A 23844-nucleotide genomic window follows, 5' to 3' on the forward strand; every position below is an offset into this window, starting at 1 on the left:
ATGAATTCTATGATCACTTCTTGGATTGTCCCCGAGGTGTAGATGTAATCTAAACAGGCTGGGGAGAGGCCTCTTGACCATGTTGCTCGTATGATTTCCATTAGTCAGTATCATCTGTCTTTTACCCATTTCCTTGGAACATAGGCAGGCTCTCTGTGTTAACTTCCTTGCCTGCCGTTGCTTTCCTTCCTTATCAAATAAATGGACATTAATTGCTGTACAAACTGTCAATGAAGAGATCTGTATTGATAGCACCAGGATGCCAATTTAAATGTATAATCCCTAGGTTTGTTTTCATTTCGTTTCATTGCTGCAAGATTTTCATTTTGATAAGTGAAATTTGAGTCCAGGGGTTTGGGTTGGATGATTTATTCAGTTCGTTCTAATGCCCCATTTCTTTGAATTAATGTTAGGAGGCCGGAAGCAGGTCAGCCTTTGGGCTGTATAATTGCTGGGTTCAAGTAAACTTGGAATCCATCGCAAAGAGGTGCCACATGTAGCCAAATTTCTTATAGGCAAATTATTTGGTAATCTGCTAAATCAGCGTTTTCTTCATGTATTAAATGTTCCGATCCTCGCGTGTCCCATGAACAAATAGAAGAACAAGTTACTTCTTACCTAGTAACGTTCTTTCGATTGGATGTTCCACCAACGTATTCCTCATCTTAGATGTATTCCATCCAGCTTTGCTGCTGTTCGGAAAAAAATGTTCGCCAGAGGGCGCCGTGCGTCGATGTCGTCAAGTCCATAGTCCCTCGAGGGCCTCTGTCGAGGGTGACGTCATCGGCTGTATAAGTAGCACGCACGGCGCCCGTTGGCCTCAGGTCTGTTTTTCCCCTGTTTTGTGTCTGATCTTGTATTGTGTATATTGTGCCGGCATACAGGTATCAGCCTTGTGAGATTTGAGATGGCAATAACCCGGAAAAAAATCTACAGAGGGGTAGGTTGGGAGGGCTATGAGGAATACGTTGGAGGAACATCCAATCAAAAGAACGTTACCAGCTAAGAAGTAACTTGTTCTTCGAATGGATTGTGTCCTCCAAAGTATTCCTCATTTTAGATAGGCTCCCAAAGCAGTATTTTTGCATAGCTCCTCTGTAGGAGGGGTTAGATTTTTTTTTTTTTTTTAAATGCCCTTAGATGGCAGAGTAAAGCACTGCTTTTCCAAAAGTTAGCTCCCTAGACTGGGAAGCATCCAGGTTAGAGAATTTTGAGAAGGTGTGAAGCAAAGACCAAGTTGCTGCTTCACAAATGGTCCTTTATAGGGACACCTCTTTGAATGGCTGTAGAAGAGGTGATGCCTCTGGTGGAATGAGCTCTTAACCCTTCAGGTGGGTCTTTTTGTGCTAGTCTGTAGCATTCTGAAATGCAAAGCATGATCCAGCGCGAAATTGTTTGTTTTGTTACTGATTGACCCAGCTTTCTTCCAGTGTAGCCTATAAACAACTTGTTGTCCACTCCAAGTCTAGAAAGCCTAGAGATGTAAAAGCTTAAAGCTCTCTTTGGGTCCAGTCTGTGTAGTCTTTCTTCCTCCTTAGAAGGATGAGGTGGAGGATAGAATGAGGGTAAAACAATTTTCAGATTTAAATGAAAATCAGATATTACCTTCGGTAAAAATGATGGTTTAACCCTCAACACAACTCTGTCCTTATGGAACACAGTATAGGGTGGCCCAGAAGATGATGCCTGCAATTTGCTCACTCTTCTTGCTGATGTTAGAGCAACTAAAAATGCTGTTTTCCATGTTAATAATCTTAATGGACACGTGTGCATAGGCTCAAAAGGGGCACACATTAAGAATTTTAATACCAAATTTAGATCCCAAATCGGTACTTGAAATGGGTGAGGAAGAAACATTAGTGAGACCTTTTATGAATTGTGTATTCAAAGGAATTTTGAAGTAGGAGCATTCTTCCGATGAGCGCTTGAAGATGGAAAGCGCTGCAAGGTAACCTTTTATTGTTCCGATATTCAGACCTCTATGTGCTAGGGTCAGAAGGAAAGATAGTACTTCCGGAATAGAACATAGAAAAGGATCGACATTCTTTTCCCTGCACCAGTTGCAAAACTTTTTCCAACGGCAACGGTAGAGACTTTGTTGCTGGCCTTGCCGAAAGCAACATCTCCATATCATAATCTGGAAGGTTCCAATCCCTGTATCTCAGCCTTTCAGATACCAAGCATGAAGGTTGAGTGTTCTGACATCTGGGTGGAGAACCTGACCTTCCATTTGAGAGAGAAGGTCCTCTCTCTGAGGAAGACGTACTGGAGGACAGATGGACATATCTAGAAGGTCCGGATACCACGTTCTCCTGGCCCAATCCGGAGCAATTAGGATCATGCAGTTCCTGAAGTGTCTCAGCCTCCTGAGGAATGACGGGAATCTGAGGGAACACGTACAATAGTGGGAAATTCCAATTCACCACAAACGCATCCCCCAGGGCTCCTCTCGGGGGAAATTCCCTTGAGCAATACCTTTCGCATTTTCAGTTGGTACTGGTTGCAAATAGGTCTATCTGAGGGGTTCCCCAAAGGGCGAAGATCTCTTGAATGTTTTCCTGAGCCAATTCCCATTCGTGGGACACCGTGCTCTGCCTGCTCAGAGCATCTGCCGTCATATTCTCTTCCCCGGCTAGATGAATTGCCGTTAAAAAGATTTCCTCTTGAATCACCCAATACCAGAGCTGCATTGCCTCTCTGCACAGGGTAGTGACCCCACACCACCTCTTTTGTTTAGGTAGTGCATGGCCACTGTGTTGTCCGTCATTATCAGGACATTCTTTCCCCTGACAGATGGCAGGAAGGCCTTCAGCGCTAGTCTGATTGCCCTCAGCTCCAAAAGGTTGATATGTAGTTTGGACTCTGATGGAGACCAGCGATTGGTTATTGTGAAATCCTTGGCATGTGCTCCCCACCCCAGGAGTGAGGCGTCTGTCACTACTGTGATCTCCAGCCATGGTTGCCATAAGATGTTCTCTGCACAGGTCCACCATAGAAGGTCTTGTCTGACCTTGTTCGGAATCTGAAGATCTGTCATTTGACCCGAGAACTGGGACCACTGAGTCTTTAGGGCCCATTGAAGGGATCTCATCCTCAAGCTTGCCTCTGGCACCAGAAAATTGCAGGACGCCATGAGGCCGAGCAACCGTAAAAAGTCGTAAGCCTGGAGATTTTGGGCATTTTGGAATTTTGAAACCATCTGAAGAATGTCTTGAGCCCTCGTCTTGGGAGGCGAGCTCTTTCCCAAAGATGTGTCTAATACAGCTCCATGTATTGAAGTTGTTGGGAAGGTGTCATTTGAGACTTCTTTAAATTGAGGGAGAAGCCCAGTTTGTGGGGGGAAGTGGCAGGTGACTTTCAGATGATCCAAAGCTTGCTCGGCAGAGTGCGCTCTAATCAGCCAGTCATCCAGGTAGGGGTAGACATGAATCCCCCCTCTCCTGAAGTGCGCTGCCACCACTACCATTAGCTTGGTGAAGACCCTCGGGGCAGAGGTCAACCCGAATGGCAGGACTCGAAACTGATAGTGTGAGTCGCCAACAACGAACCTCAGGTATTTTCTGTGCTCGAGATGAATCGGCACATGAAAATAAGCATCCTGGAGGTCCAATGACACCAACCAGTCCTGGAGTTGAAGGGCCTGAAGGATCTGAGAAAGTCATCTTGAACTTGTCCTTCCTGAGGAACTTGTTCAAGCTTCTTAAGTCCAAGATGGGTCTCAGCCCTCCGTCCTTTTTGGGGGATCAAAAAATAAGGGGGTACCAACCCTTGTTCCTCTCCGCTGTGGGTACTGGTTCTATGGCACCTTTCTCCAGCTGGGTTAGAACTTCCTGCTGTAGGAGCAGATTTGAAAGCTTCAACGGGTGTCTCGCTGGTGGATTGCTTTGAGGTTGCTTTAGAAAAGGAAGGCAATAGCCAATACATTGCCACCGCACAGGCCCTACGACTGTCAGATCGACCTTGTTCCTGGTGCATAAATCTCTTGCGGCAGGATCTACGTTCTCACAGAACCAGAAAACCTTCATTTGAAATCCGATTTAGACCAGTACCTTGCAAACGGATTTATCCGTCCTTCGAAATCCCCCGCAGCCAGGCCTTTGTTCTTCGTACCCAAAAAGGAAAGACTTGAGAACCTGTATTGACTGCCGCGCATTGAACCAGATCACCGTGAAGAACCAATACCCCTTGCCACTTATCCCTGAGATGCTAAACCAAGTCAAAGATGCCCAGATTTATACCAAATTGGACCTTCGAGATGCGTACCCATCGGTCCGAGTCAGAAAAGGAGATGAATGGAAAACAGCCTTCCGTACTAAGTACGGCTTGTTTGAATATCAAGTCATGCCCTTCGGGTTATGCAACGCTCCTGCGGCATTCCAATATTTCATGAATGACGTCTTAAGGGAGTTAATTGATGTGTGCGCCTTAGTGTACATAGACGACATCTTAGTATACTCAACCACGAAACACTATCACGTCAGGCACGTTCGTTCAGTCCTCACCAAGCTCCGTCAACAACGCTTGTGTACAAAGCTTGAAAAATGCTTTTTTCACGTCACCGAAGTAGAATTTCTTGGTTTTATCCTTACTCCAGGAGGCATCAGAATGGACGTGCACCAGGTAGATGCCATTCTGAAATGGCCTTCACCGAAGTCTCTGAAAGGGGTACAAAGCTTTGCGAGCTTCTACCGCCGGTTCATCCCAGACTTCTCTGTTTGTGCACCCAATCAAAGTACTATTATGAAAAAACAAAACGTTTGCTTGGACCGAAGAAGCAAAAGCAGCCTTTCAGGAACTTAAATGAAGGTTTACCTTTGCTCCAATCCTGCGACATCCTCGTCCAGACGTCCCTTATGTCGTTCAAACTGATGTGTCCAGTCTCGCAATGGGGGCTGTCCTTTCACAGAGAGACCCGGAAACCGGCCAGCTACATCCTGTGGCCTTCTGGTTGAAAAAGTTCTCACCTCCAGAGATTAATTATGCCATCACGGACAAGGAACTCCTAGGCTATCAAATCCACCTTTAGAGCCTGGAGGCACTACCTTCTGGGGGCCAGACACACCATTACAGTCATCACAGACCATCGAAACCTGCAATATCTCAAAACAGCCAAGGCCCAGTCCTTGCGCCAATTACGGTGGGCCCTTTTCTTCGCCGAAAATGATTATGTAATCACATTTCGACCAAGAGTCAGAAACGGAAAGGCGAATGCCTTATCTCGCATGGCCATAGATGAAATAGTAAATACAACTCCAGACCCAGTACCTATTATACCTGAAGACAAACTCTTGGGTATCACGACAGCCTTAACACAAGCAGAACTACAAAAATAAATCCAACTGACAATGAATCCTGATGCCTACCTCGCATGGCAAACTCAAGGAGAATACACCATCAAGGACCATCTACCCTTTTTTAGGGATCGCCTATATGTACCCGAGAAGGAATTACAACAGCATATTATTTCAAACTATCACGATTCACTGATCGAAGGGCATCCTGGGATCGCCAAAACCCTAGCTAAGGTGAAAGAGAACTTTTGGTGGCCTACCAGGCATAAGGACATTATTCAGTATATTCAGTCCTGCGGCGTCTGCGCACAAAATAAATCACAGAAACAAAAACCATCTAGTCTCCTACAACCATTGGACATTCCTCCAGGTCAATGGCACACTCTTTCCCTTGACTTCATCACTGATCTACCTCCAAGCCAAGGGTTCAACACCATCTTTGTAGTTGTGGACTTCTTCTCGAAGATGGCCCATTTTATTCCTCTCAAAGGCCTCCCAGACGCAGCCACTTTAGCAAAAGTGTTCCTGGAGGGCATGGTTAAGCTACATGGCTTCCCTATGGTTCTGTTCTATGATCGAGGCAGCCAGTTTGTTTCAAACTTCTGGAAAAAATGTTGTGCAATGGCGCAGATAGACGTTCGGCTATCTACCAGTCACCATTCCCAAACGGACGGCCAAACCGAGAGAACCAATCAGACACTCGAGCAATATTTACGGTGCATGCACACCACAAACAAAGGAATTGGAAAGGTCTACTATGGATGCCGAATATGCATATAACAATTCTTTGATTTCAACCACGGGACAAACGCCCTTCTATACCCTTTACGGAAACCATCCACGTACCTCTGAACTAGACCTTCCAGCCAGCTTGGAAATGCCAGCGGTAAAGACTCTACACACAACCATTACTCAGGCTTTCAAAAGGGCAAAGGAACACCTTATTCATGTCAAAGAAAAGAGATTCGCCGACCAACACTGGAACAAGGCCCCTGATGATCAAGAAGGAGACAAAGTTTGTTTAACCGCTAAATTCGTACCCATCAAGGGAACCCAGACCTTTCATCCTAGATTCTTAGGACCCTATACCATTAAGGCAATTATCAACCCAGAAGCCGTGAAACTGGATTTACCACCTAATCTACACATCCACCCGGTATTCCATGCATCCCTCCTGAAACCAATGCAACCCGGCACACGGATTGGGACACCACCCAAGCCCATACTTGTTGACAGAGAACCAGAATTCGAAGTCAAAGATATCTTGGACTCTAAATACTCTAGGACCAAGCTATATTATCTTGTCGATTGGAAAGGATTCCTCGAATCTGCACACCTCCCGGACAGAACGAGCTGAAAGAGGAAGATAAAGGCAACATTAAAGAAAGCATTAGAGGCATTTACAAATTACGAACTGCTCAAAAGGCTTACCTGGCTGGTCGCCTCTCATCTGGCACCACTCCGGACAACCCACTCGCGCTGAAGAACACCGTGACCTACAAGGAAAGAAAACACAGGTTAGCAAAGGCAAGACTTTGCAGCGCTGCCCATAGCGCCTACTTACCGCATCATAGCGCTCTTAATGCGCCATCATTTACCAGCGAGGCTCAACCAAGCCAGTTTGCCGTGCTGAAGCTCCGCATACCTAAGGGAGAAAAAAAAAATAAAAAAAACATTTTAAACAAAGAAAGGCATGCAGGATAGCAACAAAACTAAAGAACAGCAATGAGACCTACCTGAACAATATCAAACGGCCCGGCGTCAGTGAAGTAACTGGACCGCACACGCCCATGAAAGACAAAGCGCCCCTGCAAAGAAGGCAGGACGGAGAGCACGCCTAATTCTACCACAAGGTGAGGAGAGGGCGCCAGAGGGACTGAAATCATACAGGGGTGGAGGAAGGATACTTACCCCAGTAGGTCAGTTTTGAACACACCCCTCCTGTATTTTCAGGCAGAACCTTCCCCGCAGACCACATCAGGGCAAAGCTGAGAAGCATACCAGCGAGTAACCCGGCTGAGTGGCGTCCCTGTGGATACCAGGTGAGCGTAACACCAGACCACATTGTGTTTGAGGAGGTTAACACGTTAGCCCAAAACAATGCAATGAGCAACTTCAAGTGGTTCGGTATCCTTAATTTGTTTCTGGGCCAAAGGAAAAGGCCAAACGGTAAAGCCCCGCAGACCCAGGAATACTATGTAAATTGTGGGCCGTATGTATGTAAAGACTGGAGGGGGTAGGAGGTCTGTACTTCTGCTCTCTATATGGCAGAGGAGAGGCACAGAGGACCCCAGCCAAGATTCAGCATTATTGGTAATGTAGTCGAGCAATCAAGGCCTAGCTTCTCAGGAGGTGATGCAGGCTGGTTCTTAAGAACAGTGTAGTCCCCAAGCCCCCACAAAGGTATGTCCACACAGTGCATTAGTTAAAACAGTCTTTATATAATTAAGGTTCAAGGTTATATTCACAATAACTCACTTTGTGCTCAGTAAATCTACAATGGCAAATAAATAGAGCTCTAAGTGGTGCCACAATTATTATTAAATTTCATTAAATATCAACTGTACACTGGTTAAATGTCACAAATCACTTAATAAAGGTAACCAACAATAGACCTAGGCGGAAAGCAGTTGGTTAGAACAATTGGCAGAAAACTGGCCTCTACCGTTACACAATTATGTGTAGAGATCCCCCCCCTCACCCCCAACCTGGGCAACCTGTAAAATAAAGATATATCACTATCCCAGTCCATTTATTGTTCTAGAAGTCTTATTTCCTTCTATAATGTTTGTGCCTCCTAAATGTACCTGGAATAGCAATGTTCAACTACAAGTTGTCGACAGATTCTACTTGAGCAGCTCCCTTTAAAGCAGGAGCCACGGATCGTTGAAATCCCTCAAAGAAAGTGAACTAGGCGTCGAGGCGGCAGCTTCGGTCCCAGCTGTGCTCGTCGTCGACTGTTCGAAGACGTCCTGCAAGGAAGAGGCGAGGGGGGCACCTCGATGTCGACAGTTCAGGACCGCAAAGAGATTGTGGCCCAGCAAGGGCGTCAAGTCGTCTGGCGTCTCTACAGTCATTGGGTGGCGGGAACCGTCCGGCGGATGCTCCTCGACGGTCTGCCCTTTTCCGGCGGGATAAGGCGGGCAGTGGTGCGGACGAGTACACCCGTGAAACAAAGAAGTCTTAAGCAAAGTAACGTACGGCTCTGGTCGTCGAGGGCACGGCGTCAAGCGGTCCCCTCTTCTGGGCAACACGTCTTCGACGAACCTCCAGCGGTTACAGCAAACTTGCAAACCCTGGTTGACGGCGGTGGACGGAATGTCCAGTGCTTATCTTCCGTCTCCTCGGCGGTCCCAGTCTCCGGTGGGCAGCCCGTCGCGGGTCTGACTTCCAGGGAGCTTCGGCGAAGGTTAGCGGTTCTCGATGGTCCCTCGGAGCACGAGAAGAGGGCGCCTAACCAGGTCCTCTCTTGGATCAGTCTCGACGGCTTTTGGATTTCGGCGAAGGGAGACAGCAGTCAAGCTTATTCTTCAGGCTCGGTCTTGAGATTAAGCGTCAGTTTCAACTTCAGCTTCTGAACAAATTCTAGCAGTGAGAGGCCCCCAGATATACTAGTTGATATCCCATTCATTCTGCTTGATCACACTCAGGCAACCAATCACTCAGAAGGGCATTCAGCAGTGAGGCAGCCAATCAGGCATACAGTGCATTCAGGCCATTCACCTCCCTCTCAGACACTCACAACAAATAATGTGTATTGGGACAAGTACCCAGCCATTCAACACTACACACTGCATTCATGCCAGTTTCGGGAACCCAACAGCCAGTCGGGGGGGGGGGGGGGGGGGGAGATTCAAGGCTTCCCAGGACTTTGGGAAAACATGGTAACAGGCAATAGAAAGCAAGAGGCCACAGGGGCCATCTTGTTTCTTATCAGGAATCAACTGATTCCAATGGCAGGGCCTGGGTATCCCAAAATGGAGGATACTCTGAGCACCTGTCAAATACAGCATGGAGCTGCCACCAGCCCATACCCTGGTCTGTGGGCCACACAGAGGTGCCCAAAAACCTATACTAGGGGCACATGGTTTTCCCCCCACCCATGGGTACCATAAGGGTATCCCATGGGTCTGTACACCAAACCAAAAACAGGAAGAGCTGCACTACCAGTAGTCCCACATGGACTCCTGGGCAGAAAATAATACAGAACACAAATTAAAAAGGATTACAGGACAAGGACAGGGAGGCCCTGTCCCCTCCAATGCATTTCCAGCATCACAATGTGTCTTGTAGACCACTCCCGTGACCCGCCATAAAATGTTATTGTTGGAGGTAGGATAGATTAATGGCTCGAACAGGGGGTTACGGTTGAGAGTTCGATCAGGGGAGAGAGACTTAGCGGCTGAAGCAGCCAACTTCCAGTAACTGCTTGCGTTTTAGCTTGCGACTCCGCTTCACTCTGCTGGGTCACTGAATATTTATTGGCTCCGTCTATTGCTGCATGGATAGTGAAAACAGCTTTCCCACACAACTCTGCACAATGTCATGCCAGTAACTGCTCACGACTCAGCTCGTGACTCTGATAGTAATATGCTTTAGTGGAATAAACAGTTAGCACATACCTTGGAAAGGACTCCCTATAGGTGAACAACCTGGTAAGCCTGGGCAAAGGAAATGGGTGAACACCCAAACACCTAATATTGCACTCCTGTCAAACAATCGGCTTGAGGTAAGTACTACTTTGAGCCCCACAGTACCCTAGGTGGTTTGAAAAGGTGCAGCCGTTTTCTTTCCTGTGCAGAAGCGACAGACCCGGTCTCCTGTATCCTCAGTCTGATGATGAAAGGCGGGGCTCTAGAAGGGATGTCGCAGAAGCAGTCGTGGTAAAGTGACATAAGCAAGGATTTCTTCAGTCTCCCACGTCGGTCTGCGGTTTTGGCACATTTTCAAATGCTCCAACAGAGACGGGTGCTGCCTGGTCGATCCGCCTCGATTCGGCAGTCCTGAACTCTGGTGAGGGGACTTTGAGGAGTGTCGTCATGTCTCTTGAGGTCCAACTGGAGCTCAAAGATGGAAGTTACTTACCTGTAACTGTTGTTCTCCAGTATGGGTCTGGCATGGATTCACATGCTCATGAATATTACTCGTCATCAGGCTGGGAATCCCCGGTAAAGGAAACATCAGTTTCAATTCTGAACTGTCTTTCTCCTAACAATCAATCACTGGTCATAATGCCCCCAGCCAATGACTGCCCTCTACCCAAGGCTCTCCTCGGGCAGCCATCTTCAGATTTGGTAGCATGTAAAGTGGCAGTAGGACCCAGAGAAGAGCCGCAGAGGGGTAGGCGGGAGGGTTCATGAATAACGAATACATAGCAGTACACACATGCACAACCACGGGAGGTGGCAAGGTTCAACATTAAGCATCTCTTACCTCCTCACCAGGCTCACCTTCAAGCGAACAAGTTGCGCAGCACTGCTTGGCCGACTCTGGACTCCTCCCTGAAATCCCTGTCAACGCAGTACCATCTTGTGAAGATGTGCGTCAACCTCCACGTAGCAGCCCTGCAGATGTCCAGCAGGGGCAAACCAGACTGGAACACAGTAGTTGCAGCTATCGCTCTGGTCGAGTGGGCTCTCGGATGGCCAGGCAACGGTCGGTTTGCCAACATGTGACAATGGGTGATGCAGTCGGAGAGCCACCTGGAAATGGAAGCCTTGGAGAGAGCCTTTCCTTGGTTTACAGGGCCAAAGTTCACAAAAGGTTGCGACGTCTTCCGGAAACTTCGTGCGGCCCACATAGAACTTCAGCGCTCTAGCCACATCCAGCAAGTGCAAAGTACTCCCAGCCGGCGACAAACGTGTCGGGAAGAATACAGGAAACACCAAGGGCTCATCTAGATAAAAGTCCGACGGCACCTTGGGCATGAAGGAGGGGTGCGTCCGTAGCACCACCCTCATGGAATGTCAAATAAGGGCGTTTACAAGAGGGCCTGGATCTCTCCTACTCGTCGTGCGGAGGCGATGGCCACCAGAAAAGTTGTTTTCCATGACAAAAATGTCAACAGCGCCGAATGTATAGGCTCGAAAGGAGGACCCATGACCCTAGTCAGCACCACACTGAGCTCCCACGCCGGGGCTGGAGCCTTCACCGGTGGGAACGAGCAAAATAGTCCTTTGACGAACTCCTTGACCAATCGATGCGACCATAAGGATGAAGGTCCAGGAGATCTGGTGTAGCAGGAAATAGCCGCCTGAAGAACTTTGAATGAAGCCTGGCCCAGTCCTGCCTTGGCCAACGACAACAAATACGGAAGCACCTGTGTTAGGCAGAATCCTGTGCAGTGCCCTTAGGGACCACTACACACAATTACGACTACAAGTGGTAATACAAGTTCACCTTTGGTACAAGCCTGTGCTACTATGTTAAAGTGGTAGCATTAGCAGAGCAGCCAGGCTCATCTGAAGAATATATGAGCAGTAGCAGAGATTACACAAAAGGAGCACAATTACTGTGACTCAAGCAAACACTGACTCAACTTTTCAGGTAAAAAAATATAAGTACATTTATTTTTAAACCATCTGTTATGAAACAACGCTTCTATAAATTCAAAACCGCATGTAAAATACACTACACAACCAATTCTCTTGGCACAGAATAACTCAAGGCAAGCACCTTATGTTTTGGCAGAACGGTGTTAAGAAACAAAAGACATACCGGGAATACATATGCGATCACTTTTTGACAGCTCAGTCGTATTAAAGAAATGCATATCCGCGGTGAGAAATGATACTGGAGCAAAAACACAGTTAGCACCTGGGCTAACCAGAGAGAGTTGGGGGCAAAAATCAAAGGCAATACTTTTGTCAAGGCAGACAGAAGCAGAGAACACTCGCTGACAGAAATACAAAAGTCAATAGGCAGTGTCAAGTGGAACCGGGTTCCTGTTGTCGAGGATCACACAGACAGTTCAAGATTCAAACGTTGCCAGGAGTACTTGGATATTGTCAACAGAGGAAGCAAAAGTTATAAGGAGGGAAGACAAGGGCAAGTCTTGGAGGAGGAGAAAAGGGATTCACTCTAGTTCCTTGAAGCAGAACACAGTACCTTATGCAAAGAAGCTGGTGCCACAGCAGTTCCTGGTAGTTTCCTGCAGACCCACGGTTCCTGGTACTTCGGTCGTGGAGACGAGAAGGACGACATCTGGAGGGGTCTGCACCACGCAGGGATGACGCCAGCAGCAGTGACGGTGAATAAAAGGTGCGCTCCTTTAAAAAAACAGGAGAGGCTCTTCAGATGGCTATCCAGACCACTACAGCAGTGTGCAGCGATTTTGACCACAAAAAGGATCCTCTGGCTCTGGAAGATGAGCTGGTTGACCCCACCAGTCTCAAGGGAAGAAGACTCCGGACTGGATCTTCTCTGGTCGTCGAAGGGTAGATAGCTCAAGACTGCAGCAGGGCTTCAACAGGACGGGGTAGTTGCAGCAGATGACTTCTTCTCCGCTTCTCTTCGGTTCCTTGTAGTTCCAATGGCGACTGACTTCCAGCCCAAGAGTCCTGCCTTTTATGCGAAAATCCCCCATTTACACAGCCTGGCTGTCGATCACGCAGCAGGGAAGTTGTCCAGCCCCGACAACCACCTCAGACAATCATGGGAAAGTACGACTTGGGTTTCCTAGGATACCCTGTGTAGGGGGTGACTACACCCTCCCTCACATTCAGCCCACCTAGACACCCAGAGGAGGGCTTCTTGGCAGAAGCCCGCCAAAAGACAGTGAACAAAGAATGGAAACCTGGTTTGCCGTGCAAAGTAAAACACAAGAAGGACTTTAACAAAAAGAATTGGCAAATAAACCCGACCGGAGCCAAAAGAAAGTATTTGTTCAAGCGGGTTTATGTTCGAGGCTAATATAGTAGCCTAAAACAATACCACGTTTATATAGTATAATCGCGGTAGATAAGTTAGGGTAGATACCACTGCCACCAGCCAAGTCTAAATGTTAAAAGAGCAAAACAATGCTCCAGGAGGGACAGATAAAAAGGGCTAAAGATTAACCCTTTCCAATACTCCATGTAAGATGGTGTGTACTGGATCTGTGGTTATTTGACTATGTAAATTAATGGCAACTTTACCTTTTTCTGGGGGACAGTAGTCCATCCCAGAAATGGAGTTGGTAGGAAGTCTCAAAGACAAGCCTGTGTCAGTGCACTGAAGGTGCTGTGTAACACACAAAAGAGTGGGGCTACTGAAGTGGTGGGCTCCAGAGTCCACAATCACAAAAACAGATGATACACATGGCAAAACACAGTTAAGAGTGAGGAAAAGCTCACACTCTTACCAAGTGGGAAAAAAGTTAGCTCCGGAAATCCAGCAAAGCTGGTGATGAACTCACTAGGTAAGGGAAATTAGCCATTGAATGAGAATTCTCCCCAACAACCTGCGGAGCAGTGACTCGTGGAGGGTCAATCTTTTTCTAGACCCTATGAGTACGGCACCAAACTGCGAACCTCTTCCACTTGTGCCCGTAGCATTGGAGAGTAGACCTCCTTACAATCCGCTGGGAGATCGTAGCCCCCAAACTCTAGTGCTGCAGGAGCCAGACCTTCAGGTTTAGCGACCCTGGGTCATGGTGCAGAATCGCGCCTCCTTCCCTGGCGAGAAGATCTGTGACCGCCAGAAGCTTGACTGGAGGGGACGCTGACATGTCCAGAAGGTCCGGGTACCATATCTGTCTCGGCTACGCCGGCGCAACGAGGATCATCCTGCACCGGTACCATCTGAGTTGATGGATTAGTCGAAGAAGCAACAGAGGGAAAGCATAGAGGAACAGGCAGTCCCAGGGGAAAGAGAATGCGTCCCCCATGCTCCCCGGTTGGGGAAACCTGCTGGCGAACCTCCGGCACTTGGTGTTCCTCACCATAGCAAACAGATCGATCTGGGGCTTGCCCAATCTGCGGAAAAGGTGATCCACTTGGTCCGGATGAAGCTCCCACTCGTGCCAGGAGCGCAGCTCCCTTCAGAAGGAGTCGGTGACAGTGTTCTTCACTCCTGCCAGATGAAAAGGGATGAGGAACATCCCCTGGGCTACGGCCCAGTGCCAAAGGTCCTGTGCCTCCTTGGAGAGCACCGGGGATCTGGTTCCCCCCCAGCTTCCGGATGTAGAACACTGTGGTGGTGTCCGTGAAGACCTGTACCACCTAGCCCTTGAGGGATGGGAGAATTGCCTTAGGCCCAAAATACTGCCCGTAGCTCCAACACGATGTGCAACGTCTTCTCCTCTGCTAGCCATCTCCTGATAAGGTGGGGCCTGGACCACCACTGTATCGCTCGACGGACACTCATCGAGTGTGATCCTGTCCTTGAAGCTTCCCGATACTTGTATCCAACGGGCATCTAGGAACTCCTGCAGGGGACGGATCCGTAGCCTGCACAGCCGAATGAGGTATATGCATGACGACATCATGCCGAGTAGGGACTTGATGGACCTTACCCTAGCAAACTTAAGGGCCAATAGCCGATGTACCTTGCCCAAGACGGCCGCTATCCTCTCCTTCGACGGAGACGCCAGGCACGACACTGTTCAGTCCGGATCCCAGAAACCACGCGTCCTGCAATGTATTCAAGCAGGACTTTGCATAGTTCACCGAGAACCCCAGATCCGTCAGGAGTTGGACGGTCTTCGCCCTGTGTTCGATAGCGATGTCCTTTGAGCTTTCCCGGATGTGCCAGTCGTCCAAGTAAGGGTACACGTGGATCCCTCGCAGGCGCAGCTGCACCGCCGCCGGTGCCAGGCACTTGGTGAACACTCTTGGCGCTGACTTTAGTCCGAAAGGAAGATCCTCTAATAGTGTTGTCCTTGAACCACGAAGGGCAGATACTTGCGGTGGCCTTTGTGTATGGGGATGTGAAAATAGGCATCTTTCAAGTCCAGCGACGACAGAAAATCTCCTTATTCCAGCTGTCCTAGCACATGCTGAAGTGTCACCATCCGAAACCTTAGAGACTTGATGTACTTGTTCGGGCGGCGCCGGTCTTTTTGACAAGAAAGTAACCTCTTTGGGATGAGCTCTATCACACCCTTTCTTAGCATGGCTTGCACCTCCAGCAACAGCTGGAGGGATGCATTTTTCCTGACGGGCCACCGGTGGTATACGGGGACACTTCCGTTGAAACTCTATGGTGTGTCCGTGGGTGAGAGCGTCCAGCACACAACGGTCGGTGGCAATGGTCTTCCACATGCTGACGAAGTTCATCAGCTGGCCTCCCACCAGGGTGCACGGGTGGGGACCTGACTCCTTGGCCTTTTCAGCCCTGTTTTGACGTCCAAGCGCGGCCTTGGCAATGACGACGGCCACCTCCAGACTTGGCACAGCCCCTGTAGGTCTCCTGGGCCGACGAGCGGGAGGGTTGACTGTAAGACTAAGCACCTCCTCTGAATCCTTTAGAAGAACATTGGGATTTTCCTCCAGATGTCCGAAAGGACGGTCATCGTTGCTGGAGTGTGCCCAAAGTACGAGCCGTCTCAGTGTCCGCCTTGATGGCCTGAAGGGACTCGCCCACAGTCTTACCAAACAAATTGTACCCGTCGAAGGGCATGTCCAACACCCTCGACTGAACTTCCTGGTGGAAATTATTGGCCCTCAGCCAGCCCCGCCGACTAAGGCAAACGCTGTTGCCTATTTGGAGGAATTCCATGTCGGCAATGTCTGTGGCCACTGTAATGGCGTGATCCGAAGCCACCGCGACTTCCTGGAGGATCTCCAATGCCTCCGCCCTCTTGTCATCGGGAAGGAAGTCCAGGAGTTGGGCCATCTTGAACCACAGCTCTCCGTTCTAACGCGCCACGATGGCAAGGGTGTTAGCGGCCTTGATAGTCGTTGCTGCCGACGTGATAACTCCGCCCATGGCATCCAACTTCTTCCCGTCACCGTCTGGTGGGCGGGGGTAGGAAGCCACCGACAAGGAGCCCGAAGAGGACTTCTTGGCCGCCGCTGACAGCATAGAGTTTGGCAACGGCTGGGACTGTAAGAATTTGGGTGCAGAGTCCGGCACCCAGTATTTCTTTTCATAACTTTCCCTCTACGCCAGAGCTGATGAAGGGATCTTCATGAGGGACAACCCCTCGTCCCAAATGTCATCCAACAGCGGGATCGACAGCACAGTCTTCCTGTTCGCCTCCCGGTGCTGGATAGGAAACCTCCTTTCTTCTCCTCCGGGGCGAGCTGGAATAGCTCCGAGGCCCTGGAGATCATGGCGTGGAACAAGCCTATCTCATCGGGCGGTGAAGATCTGGCAGGTGGCGATGGGAGGATCCCCCCACCCCAACGCTGTTGTCCGTGCCAGTGCCCGCCGTGTCCGTCTCATCCATCGGTGGGGGAGAGGGAGGCTAAGGGTGGAAGGGAGGCGGGGAGGGGGGGTGGAGTGTGGGGGGGTCGACTATCCGCTTGGATGGTGGTTTCTTCGATGGTGTTGGTGCCGCGGGTGGGGCCGCCGGCATAAGAGGCATCCTTGTCCGGATCTCCGAGCACAGGGTATACAGAGCTGTACGAATGTCCACCGAGAAATCCCCAGGTGGTTGTTGAGGTGGTGGAGGTGACAAGAAAGGCGTTTGCGGCTTAGGTTGCTCCTCCACGTCGCCCCCTTCGTCGGGATCCCTCCGCCTTTAGCTTAGGGGGAGGGTCGGGACCCCGTTCCCCCTTAGCCTTCTCTGCAGGGCCAGTCTGGGTCTTCTCCAAGAGCTTGCCCGGATGGTCCGACTGCCTCTTCTTCGAAGATCCTGAGTGTTGGCTTGTGGTTGAAGGCGCTGGAGATGCTGTACTCGCCCTGGCCGGCAAGGTGCCCGTCGCAGCGGCACTCCCGGAGGCAGTGGACTCGCGGTGCTTAGCCTTATGTTTGCCCCCATGGGAGAGCGCCCTCAAAGGTCTTAGAAGACCACTCACCTTTCTTCTTCTGGGCAGGCATGCTGCTGGGACTCACCCGGAGCAGGGGCCTTGGCCTGCAACCACTCTTTGAGGCACTTGCGCCGATCAGCCAGCGTGTGGGGCACAATCTCCCGACAAGCCGCACAGTCATCCTCCATGTGCGTGGGGTCAGAGTCCAGGCAGTAAAGAGACAGGGAATGTCGGTCGTCCGAAATGAAATTCTGTAGGTTGCCACCGCGTCAAACCTTGTAGAGCGGCATCAAGTCCTCCTCCTCCTTCGCCATGTCCAGGCGGGGTAGGCCTTGAAGAAGCTTCTGGAATCCTCCAAGAAGAAACTCGACGAATAATCGCCCTTGAGGGGCACTGAAGAATCCGAAAACAGTCCTCGTTAATCAGAAGATGGATCGATGGAGCTGGAGGCTCGATTGACCGAAAAAATAGAGCAAAGGAAAAATTGCAAAACGTAGTAAAAGCTTGAGAAAGCTATAGCACGAGGACTCCCAACACTTGAACGTGCGGTACAAATCTCATGATGGATGCCAGAGGAGGGGCTTAGGTAGAGTGCAGTCATTGGCTGGCGGCAGTATGACCCAGAGACCAGTGATTGGCTGTAAGGAGAGAGTGTTCAGAAGTGAAATTGATTTTTTCTTTACCGAGGATTCCCAGCCTGACGGGGCATATTCATTAGCATGTGAATCCATGCCAGACCCCATGCTGGACAAATGGACGTAATCTGCCTCGCCAAGATGTTGCACTGCAAATGGGTCAGAGGTCTCCTGGTATTCGCGGTCTGCAGCCCTGGAAAGTCATGGCACCTTGGGAGATGGCTCGATTTGCAGTTCGTCTTGAGACCAGCCAAAGCGAAGGAGTCGAGCACCTCTGTCGATAAGAAAACTGGGTCAGGATAGCAGTGGTCGCATCACGGGTTACTGGAAGGGTCTGCAGGTTTGTCTGGTCGTCTTCGGATCTTCTGGTCCAGTGGTCAACTTGCCTTCGGTCTCAGGAACCTATTCTGATTTCCCATTCACTCCTCTGCAAACTGTCCCTGCAGTTTACAGAAATGGGCTGGTGGCTGTCCAGTCAAGAGTCTACTATAGGCACATCGAGTCAAGACGGATCAACTGCGCAGTCGAGGTGCACTACGACCCTTACAAATGTTTGAGGAATATCTCAATTTCTACCTCCCTGTTGCCGAAGGCAAAAACCAGAAATTCTCAAGTAATCAACATCTATGAAACTGTCCTACATCTGATGTTTTTCACTCGTATGCTTTAAGCAATTTGGTCTGCTACTCGAATAGAAAAAACATAGCAAGTTTCTGCACGATTTGATGAAAAAAAGAAGAGTAGCCCACTGAATTACACATTTTTATATATTCCTTTTACACACCAAATAGCATCCTTGAGAAATGGAAAAAAACCTAACAAAAATAAAGATATACCTACACCAACACATACCATTTATTTTCTCATCATTTGGCTTTATTTCTACTTCTTTCCCTTCCTCCAAGGTTTTCTCAAGTTCTTGCCCAGTGCATCCATTTTTTGAGTTTTTCCCAATGCGTGGAAGCCGAAGCAATGTGAGCATCACAGGACGTCTATTACCAGTCTCCTCATTAACCTGCAGAGAATGGAAGGTGATTAAAATTGGACAAATTGCATGAATTGTAAAAGTGACATAATAAAGTGATAAGCAAATTGATGTAGAAATCCAACAATGTAAATATTGGAGGGGGTATCTGTATTTCTGCCCCCTATAACAGTTGGGGTAGAGGCACAGAGCAACAAAGCTAAGGTTCTCTAATGTTAGCTGTTAGGGAAGGTTTCTTTAAGTGTACAAGCAGGTAAGGCTCAAACTATCCCTTTGTTAGACAGGCCCCAACTCTTCGTACAAGTCTTTACTCCCCAAAGGTTTGGTAGAATGGCAGAGCAGCCAGGCCTCTCTTAGGAGGCGGATGCGAGTTGTAGGCAAGTACCAAAGGGCCTAAGAAACTCACATGTAGTTAGAGTAAAATTGACATTTATTTTATATACACAAGACAAAGTTACATTCAGGTAAGCAAGTAATATTCAACACAATAGAAAACATAAGCAATACTTTACGTGAGTAAACCAAAAGTCACTCAGAAAAAGTACTGTTGTAGGAATAAAAATGGTAATTTGCACCAGCAATAGCTATTCAAAACTTCCACAGACTTCTATTACTTTGCATAGGCCACAAGGCTTTTGCAGTCCATCCCCAACTAGTTGTGAGTTCTTGAGTCAGTTTGGAGGAAATGCATATCGGAGGTAGCAGCAGAGTTCTGATTAGGTAGTAGGATGCTTTTGTTGGTCAAAATGTTATCAGGGACCTTGGAAAGGACTCCCTAAAGTTGCACACGCATTAGGCCTGGGCGAAGGGTAGGGGTGACCACCCAAACACAGTATACAGCACTCTGTAAAACTGGAACAAAATGGCTTGAGGCAAGTTCTACCCTAAGCCCCACAGTACCTTATGAGTGTTGAAGAAAATTCAGCTGGATTCTTTCACGGTACAGCAGCAGTGGACCCGTTCTCCTGTTCCTTGGTCGTGGGGTTGAAAGGAGTTGAAAGGAGGGACTCTGGAAGCGATGTCGCAGCAGCAGTCGAAAGAAAGTTCTCGGGAAGGAATTCTTTGTACTAAGTCAGTCTGCAGTTTTTGCGCCCTTTTGCAAGATCCAAGGATGACCGTTTACTGCTTGGTCAATCCACCTAGATTTTTTGGTCCTGCACTCTGATGAGGGGACTTTGAGGAGGATGTGGCCTTCTTTCTCTGGCGGGCCAACAGGAGCTCACCAAACATCTCGATTTGTTCACGGGAATACAATGCACTGCAATTGGGTTGGAGGTCCCCTGGTATTGGCAGTTTGCAGCCCGGAAGGTCAAGGCTCTTTCTGCAAGTCGTCCTGTGACAAGTTGGGCCACCCCAGCCAAAGGGAAGGAGTCTTCTTCGGAGCTCCTCTTATCAATTCAAAAACAGGGTCAGGACAGCAGTGGTCACTTTGCGGTTACTGGAAGCGGCTGCAGGCATCTCTGGTCGTCTTCATGCAATCTGTTCCAGTGGTCGACTTGTATTCTGCCTCAGGAACATCACCTTTTATCAGGATTTTACACTCATCCACTGCAAACTCTGCCTGCAGTTTACAGAAAGGGGTGGGTGGCTGTCCAATCTGGACACCCAGCACCCCAGTGGGAACTGGTTCATTTCAGGCAAAAGAGCAGACAAAGTATAGCAGAGTTTCAGAATTCTCCCATGCTTTCTGTCCTCTAAGACACACCGGAGCCACGGCGGACTACTCGAAGGGTCCCTTCCGAAGACTAAATTCAAGTCAGGACCTCCTCCTCCAAGGAGAACAGAAGGACTGAGAAAGAACAATCACACAAGAAAAGGCGATAAAACAAGCCACCATGTTCAAACATAGGTGACCCTCGTGTGCACAGCCAGCAGTGGAATATTGCACAAAAGTTGATAGGAGGAGAGAGAGAAAGCGTATACTAAGTAACCCCTTAGCACTCCACATAGGGTGGGGGTGTGCTGATCTTTTAAGGAAAAGCTGAAAGTACCCTTCTACCCAGGAGAATAGTTCTGAAAGGGGTTGGGGGGAATAGAAAAAGAACCCAAAGTGTTCCCAGCAACACTGCACATAGGGTGCTGTGTACTGCAAAAGTGACCTACAGATACCCTTTTAAAAAGGTATACAAGAAATCAAGACGCAATAAAAGAAAACCATTCAGAAAAGGGTTCCCATGATAAGAGCAAGAAAAAATGGAGGAAGAAGGCTCTCATTCAGGAGAGCAAGAAAAAGGTACAGAAGTCCAGCAGAAAGTGCTGGGGGGTCTCACTAGGAGAGGGGATTAAGCTTAAAACAGCTACATCTCCCCAACAATAGCAATGGACGAGCAACCAAGGCTGAGTCTCAAGGGAAGTGATGCAGGCAGGTTCAGTGAATTCCCAAGCCCACAAAAGGAAAGTCCACACACAATGTTATGTGCCAAGGAACAAGCTACTTACCTGTAACTGTTGTTCTCCAGCATGGGTCTGACATGGATTCACATGCTCATGACTATGTCCCTGTCGTAAGGCTGGGAATCCTCGGAAAAAAAAAAAATCAGTTTTGTTTCCAAACTGTCTTGCTCCTATAAACCAATCACTGAGCTCTGGGTCATACTGCCCCCAGCCAATGACTGCCCTCTACCCAAGTCCCTCCTCTGGCAGCCATCTTCAGATTTGGTAGCACATCAAGTGGCAGTAGGACCAAGAGAAGAGTGGCAGAGGAGCAGGCGGGAAGGTTTGCAACGAGGATCATCCTGCACCGATACAGTCCGAGTTGATTGATGACTCGAAGAAGCAACTGAGGGAACGCATACAGAAACAGGCAATCCCAGGGAACTGAGAATGCATCCCCCATTCCCCCTACTTGGGAAACCTGCTGGCAAACCACCAGCAATTAGTGTTCGTCGCAAACAGATCAATCTGGGGATTGCCTCATTTGTCTAACAGGTTGTCTACTTGGTCCTGCCGAAGCTTCCACTTGTGGCAAGAGCGTAGCTCTCTGCTGACAGTCTGCAACAGTGTTCTTTACTCCTGCCAGGAGTAATGGAATGAGGAACATCCCTTGGGCGATTGCCCAGTGTCACAAGTCCTGCGCCTCCCTGGAGAGCCCCGTGGGATCTGGTGACCCCTGCTTCCGGATGAAAAACTTTGTGGTGGCATTGTCTGTGAAGAACCTCGCCACTTTGCCCTTGAGGGACAGCAGAAACTACTTGAGGGCCCAAAACACTGCCCATAGCACAAAGTACGTTTATGTGTAGCGTCTTCTCTTCCAGCAGCCACAGGCCTCTGGCGTGAAGACATCCGGTGTGGGCTCCCCATCCTTACAGAGATGCATCCGTCGTGCCAGTCTCCTGGTATGGGGGTGTTAGGCAGAATCCTGTGCAGTTCCCTTAGGGAGCACTGCACAAGATTAGGACTAGGAGGTGAGAGCAATAAATCCCCTTTGGTATCCGTCTGTACCACAAAGATTTCGTTGGTAGCTGTGGCTGAGCAGTCAGACTTGTCTCAAGAGGGAGATGAGCAGTATTCAAGGTTTACACAATAAGCCTACAATAGTATGGCACAAGGAAACACTGACCAAATCTTTGTATTAAAAAGTAGATATACATTTATTTTATACACTTTTAGTTAAACACATCCATCACAGTTCTTAAAGCAAGTTAAATAAGTCACAGGAAAAATATACACACTCCCAAGTTAAATTGTAGACCAAGTGAACGAGAGTGAAAACTGAGCAAAACGGCACAGTGAAAAACACACACAAGGGATACTATCAATTTCTCACAAGGGAGGGAAATCACAAGTAATATAGAAATAACTTCTTACACACCTTGGCAACACTTCCCATAAGTTTATGAACCAGATTAAGCAAGGCAGTGCATCAGTATAGGCAATACTTAAATGAAAACCGAGCAAAATGGCATTGCACAAGGTTTAAAAAGGGGAAGAAAAGGGTAGTTCTAAGAAATTGATTCTCAACTAGAACTGTGTTGATGCACCTATCTAAAGAAGGCAGGTCTAACAAACGTAGCCAGAGTCAGTAGGCCTGTGCCAGTGGTACAGGGCAAGGGCCCAGGAGCGAAATGTTCGTATAGCTGCAGTCAAGTATTTGGTTAACGATTTTGAAAAGGTGGATGCAGAAGTTGAAAGATAATGTTAAGAGTGAGGGGCGGCCAACCCAACAGGTAGGTAAAGGATTTAAAACACCTTTAACGCTACTGCGAAGAAAGGGCGGCCTGGCGGAACAATGTACCTGTAAAATGAAGAAGTGGCTCCTGCGGTGGCGGTTGTTCCTGGTAGTTCCTGCAGTTCGGGTGATCCAGCAGAGGAAGAGAGGCTCTCATCGTGGAGGAAGGTTCCAGTTACTGCACTACCCAGGGATGAAACCAGCCGCGGTGCTGCCCAACGAATAAAAGGTACACGCCTTTAAATTGCGGTCCGGGTAGACTGGTGCCTGGCTATCCGGCCTCCGAGTACAGGGTATGGGAGATTCGACCAAGGCAGGTCCGGGAAGGCGATTGGCTAACCGGTTGGCCCCACCAGCTCAAGGGAAGAAGGCTCTTGCAGGTGAAGATCTTCTCTCGTCGTGTGGAGAAAAGTGGCGAGACGCTGCAGCAGGGCTTCACCGGTGGTTCAGTCGTTGCAGATGTCTGGCTTCTCTCCTCTTCGGCTTCTTAGTTACAGTGGCAACGTCTCTCCCAGTCCTCAGGACCCTGCTTTTATGCCAAAATATCCCCATTCATACAGCCTAGCTGTCACTCACACAGTGGAGTGGTCATCTTAGCGGGAGACCGTCCCGCCTATCAGCATAGAGTGCGACATGGGTTGCTGTGGAAACCCTGCCCAGGGGTCCTACTCAGCCTCCCACACAATGGACACACCCCAGACTCAGTGGCACCGAAAGGAGGGCTTCTCGACAGAAGCCCGCCAAATGGACGAACAAAGGATCCCCGACCTTGGTTAGTAGTTTAGAGAAAGACACAAGAAAGAAGTTATATTAAAGTTCTGGCAAATGAAACCTACCAGAGTAAATTTCATATTAAAATACACCGGCGGTA

At 48.8% G+C, this 23844-nt stretch overlaps 1 protein-coding gene across 5 annotated transcripts in view; it reads right to left on the reverse strand.

Moving 5' to 3' along the window:
* Positions 1-23844, reverse strand: part of HUWE1 (HECT, UBA and WWE domain containing E3 ubiquitin protein ligase 1) — a 2445223-nt gene that overhangs the window by 1269076 nt on the left and 1152303 nt on the right. For all 5 annotated transcript variants that reach the window (XM_069645305.1, XM_069645304.1, XM_069645303.1 and 2 more), the window contains exon 40: positions 18673-18835. In XM_069645305.1, coding sequence (XP_069501406.1) covers positions 18673-18835 — 163 coding nt within the window. The remainder of the gene's footprint in view (positions 1-18672; positions 18836-23844) is intronic.

This window comes from Ambystoma mexicanum, chromosome 2p (genome assembly GCF_040938575.1).
Source record: "Ambystoma mexicanum isolate Mex_15411 chromosome 2p, UKY_AmexF1_1, whole genome shotgun sequence".
NCBI classification, from domain to species: Eukaryota; Metazoa; Chordata; class Amphibia; order Caudata; family Ambystomatidae; genus Ambystoma; species Ambystoma mexicanum.